The sequence below is a fragment of the Triticum urartu genome, chromosome 6A (genome assembly GCF_056163025.1).
Source record: "Triticum urartu cultivar PI428250 chromosome 6A, HENAU_Tu73, whole genome shotgun sequence".
Lineage (NCBI taxonomy): Eukaryota > Viridiplantae > Streptophyta > Magnoliopsida > Poales > Poaceae > Triticum > Triticum urartu.
The window spans coordinates 75,331,861-75,335,731 of record NC_141878.1 but is presented as its reverse complement, the minus strand read 5'-3'; the positions used below and the strand labels follow the sequence as shown (position 1 = coordinate 75,335,731).

At 41.2% G+C, this 3,871-nt stretch overlaps 1 protein-coding gene across 1 annotated transcript; it reads left to right on the top strand.

The window, feature by feature from the left end:
* The first annotated feature begins 428 nt into the window (after positions 1-428).
* Positions 429-1,757, top strand: LOC147964035 (uncharacterized). Its single transcript, XM_087526715.1, has 3 exons — positions 429-512; positions 610-756; positions 1,398-1,757. Exons 1-3 carry the CDS (start codon positions 429-431, stop codon positions 1,755-1,757), a joined length of 591 nt encoding a protein of 196 aa, XP_087382841.1.
* The last annotated feature ends 2,114 nt before the right edge of the window (positions 1,758-3,871 follow it).

The window sequence follows — 3,871 nt, the reverse complement described above, 5'->3', positions numbered from 1 at the left end:
CATGAAGAAAGCAATAGCAACAAACTAAACGATCAAGTGCTAAGCTAACAGAATGGGTCAAGTCAATCACATCATTATCCTAATGACGTGATCCCGTTAATCAAATGACAATTCATGTCTATGGTTAGGAAACATAATCATCTTTGATCAACGAGCTAGTCAAGTAGAGGCATACTAGTGACACTCTGTTTGTTTATGTATTCACACATGTATTATGTTTCCGGTTATTACAATTCTAGCATGAATAATAAACATTTATCATGATATAAGGAAATAAATAATAACTTTATTATTGCCTCTAGGGCATATTTCCTTCACCGTTGCCACTTCTCCACCACTCTGCTTGCTCGCTCCTCGCCCGTGCATCTCTCGCTCTGTTCTTGGTCGCCACATCCATCACCGCCGCGCCGCCCAGCCGTCATAGCGCCATGGTGTCGTGGAGTGATGTGTCGGATAGCAGCGAGCATACCGTGGAGTACATAAGCTCAGCTTCCGACGACGGCACCATTAAGGCCGATTCTCAGAGTTAGGGTTTGATATTTGGGGATTTCTCTAATGAGCTTCTTTTCAAACTATGGACCAAATCTTTGTCATTCCTTTGCACTCCAGGTTCCTGCTAGCACCGAAAACTCAGATTTCGAGGGCCCTGAGACAGATATGTATGTTTTGTGCCATGGACACGGGAAGGCAGCAGAAAGGCGTGTTGCTTTCGAAGGGATTCACACTGGAAGGAGGTTTGTTTGTTGTGCAGAGAAGGTATGGTTCCAACTTAACTAATTGGAAGTTGTTGATTAACTTAACAGATCTGTCATTTGTTTGCCATGGACATGTAATGTGGCACTCCAGCAGGCATTGTATTATATTGTGAAGTTTGGACATTGGATTCATTAATTGTTTACTCTGCCAGCATTGTTTAGTCTGGTTCTGGCAACATTTTTTAGTTAGGTCATTTTGTTAACTCTGCCAGGTTAGCATATTTTAAGACAGAAGATGCATGGGTTAGCACACCAGCATTGTTTAGTCTGGATCTGGCAACATTGTTTAGTTAGGTCATTTTTTAACTCTGCCATGTTAGCTTATTTTAGGACATAATATTCATGGGTTAGCACACCGGCATTGTTTACTTAATAGTTGTTTACTTTACAGCAAACCATTGTTTTTCTTTAGGATGTTTGCTTTAGGACATGTTTAAATATTCTATCTTTAGCTTGCATGATCTGAATTTTAGTATAAAGTAATCTAGCCTATCATTATAAGCAAGTCATTGTTATGTAATTCTTTATGTTAATACTATTTTTTCAGGAAGGTAAAAACTGTGTACTAGTAGAATGGATTGATCCATTTGGCCCAATACCCTTGAGAATGCACTGTCCAAGTTATGGTCTATGTATGAACAGAGTAAGATAGACAGGACTGAGGAATGTCCGATGCATTCATTTAATGTTCATGACCTGACACAAGAGAAGAAGAAACTCCAGGCCAACTATGAGAAGTTGGTTGAAGATGTCAATGCACTTATGGATGCCCAGGAGCAGAGGGCGGTGATAGAAAGGAAATATGCTGAAACAACCAAGTTGCAGGAGAAGTATGACACTGTGAAGAACATATCAGCTGCTCAAGCTACTGTCATTAGTAACATGAAGTTGAAGCTAGCTGAAGAGAGGAAGAATTTGCAGATCCACATTGATGAGCTCAAGAAGACAGTTGAAGAGAGCAATGTGAAGCTAGAGGGGATCAAGGCCATCATAAATGGATAAGCAGTGCAAGAGAAGAATGGGCAATATCATTTGGCATTTGCTGACCTTTTGCAGGGTGTGGTTTGGCATTTGCTGTAATGATAGTAGTTTAAATTCTATTAACTATGATTACTCCTGAAATATGGATATGTAATCTTAAGTAAGATGTTTGCATTTGAACTAGTGCTGAATGTGGTGGTATTTGAAATAGTGCTGAATGTCAAACTATGATTATGTATGGATTTGAACTAGTGCTGAATGTGGTGGTATTTAGAGCTTGTTAATGTTATCTTAAGTAATCTGTTTGCAATTGATGATTTTGGCTTTAGTATGTTTCTGTTCAACTGATGATTCTGAGTTAAGTAGGGTAAGTGATGGTTTTTTGTTTTTGGCTTTAGTATATTTCTGTTCAACTGATGATTCTGAGTTAAGTAGGGCAAGTGATGGTTTTTGGCTTTTTGTCGACGCCGAGGCATCAAGTAGGGTCAAGTGAGGGTGTTTGGCTTTTTATCAACGCCGAGGCTTCAAGTAGGGTCAAGTTAGGGTTTTTGGCTTTTTATCGACACCGAGGCATCAAGTAGGGTCAATTAGGGTTTTTGGCTTTTTATCGATGCTGAGGCTTCAAGTAAGGTCAAGTGAGGGTTTGTTGGCTTTTTATCGATGCCGAGGCATCAAGTAGGGTCAAGTTAGGATTTTTGGCTTTTTATCGACACCGAGGCATCAAGTAGGGTTAATTGGGGTATTTGGCTTTTTATCGATGCCGAGGCATCAAGTAGGGTCAATTAGGGTTTTTGGCTTTTTATCGATGTCGAGGCATCAAGTAGGATCAATTAGGGTTTTGGCTTTTTATCGATGTCGAGGCATCAAGTAGGGTCAAGTTAGGGTTTTTGGCTTTTTATCAACGCCGAGGCATCAAGTAGGGTCAATTAGGGTTTTTGGCTTTTTATCGATGTCGAGGCATCAAGTAGGATCAATTAGGGGTTTTGGCTTTTTATCGATGTCAAGGCATCAAGTAGGGTCAAGTTAGGGTTTTTGGCTTTTTATCAATGACGAGGCTTCAAGTAGGGTCAAGTGAGGGTTTGTTGGCTTTTTATCGATGTCGAGGCATCAAGTAGGGTCAAGTTAGAGTTTTTGGCTTTTTATCGACACCGAGGCATCAAGTAGGGACAAGTTAGGGTTTTTGGCTTTTTGTCGATGCTGAGGTTTGTCAATTAGGGTCAAGTAGCACCATCAGCATCATCACAAGAATAACATAGTACTACTAGAATGCCATAGTAGTTTGACACAATGTTTAAAACTGGAGTAGCACTACATCAATTGATCATCATAGTAGTTTGACACAAGGTTTAAAACTGGAGTAGCACTACATCAATTGATCATCACAGGACTACTAGAATTCCAAAGTTTGACAACATCAAGACAACATAGTTTGACACAACTGGAGTAGCAGAACAGTACCAACACAACATAGTTTCACACAACACAACCAAAATGCCATAGTTTGATACAGCATCAAGACAACATTGTCACCATTCTGCACCAGAGGCAGTCAAGTATCCCTTCATTCTGTTGTTGGGCCTCCTGACTCTCTGAGAACCATCACTTGGTCTTGGAGGCATGAAAGCTAACCTTGGTTCCTTTGCAGCAGCTGATGAAGATCTGGTTGCTGGTGCCTTACTCTTGGGAGCAGCTGATGAAAATTTACTGGCTGCTGCCTTACCCTTCAGAGCAGCTAGTGCACTAGCAGCAACTTATCTAGTTGGCCTCCTAGCTGGTGTGGTATTAGTAGCAACACCTGATGCAGCAACAGATGTTGCCCTCCTTGCTGGAGCTGGTCTGCTGGCAGCAGATGTTGCCCTCCTTGATGATCCACCAGCAATGGCAGCAGCAGAGGCTGCAGTCCTTGCAGGTGCTGGGGCACTTCTACTATCAGGTGGGTAAGAGCTGGTGCTTGGCTGCAATGAAACAAGTAGTTTAATATTAGTAAGTAGCAAAGTAACAACAAATTTAGACCTACTATTAGCAAAGTGGTTACCTGATGTTTGTTCTTTCTCATAGCAAGTGCAGGCTTGAGAGCATCATGGCAATTGGTGTACCTATGGCCCACCTTTTTACAGTTGGAGCAGGTAATTGAG

Excerpts from the sequence above, each read along its gene's own strand:
- LOC147964035 (XM_087526715.1), top strand. The coding sequence starts at position 429 with ATGGTGTCGTGGAGTGATGTGTCGGATAGCAGCGAGCATACCGTGGAG. Across the intron at positions 513-609 it reads CCGACGACGGCACCATTAAG|GTTCCTGCTAGCACCGAAAA; the intron begins GCCGATTCTCAG and ends TTTGCACTCCAG. Across the intron at positions 757-1,397 it reads TTGTTTGTTGTGCAGAGAAG|AGTAAGATAGACAGGACTGA; the intron begins GTATGGTTCCAA and ends ATGTATGAACAG.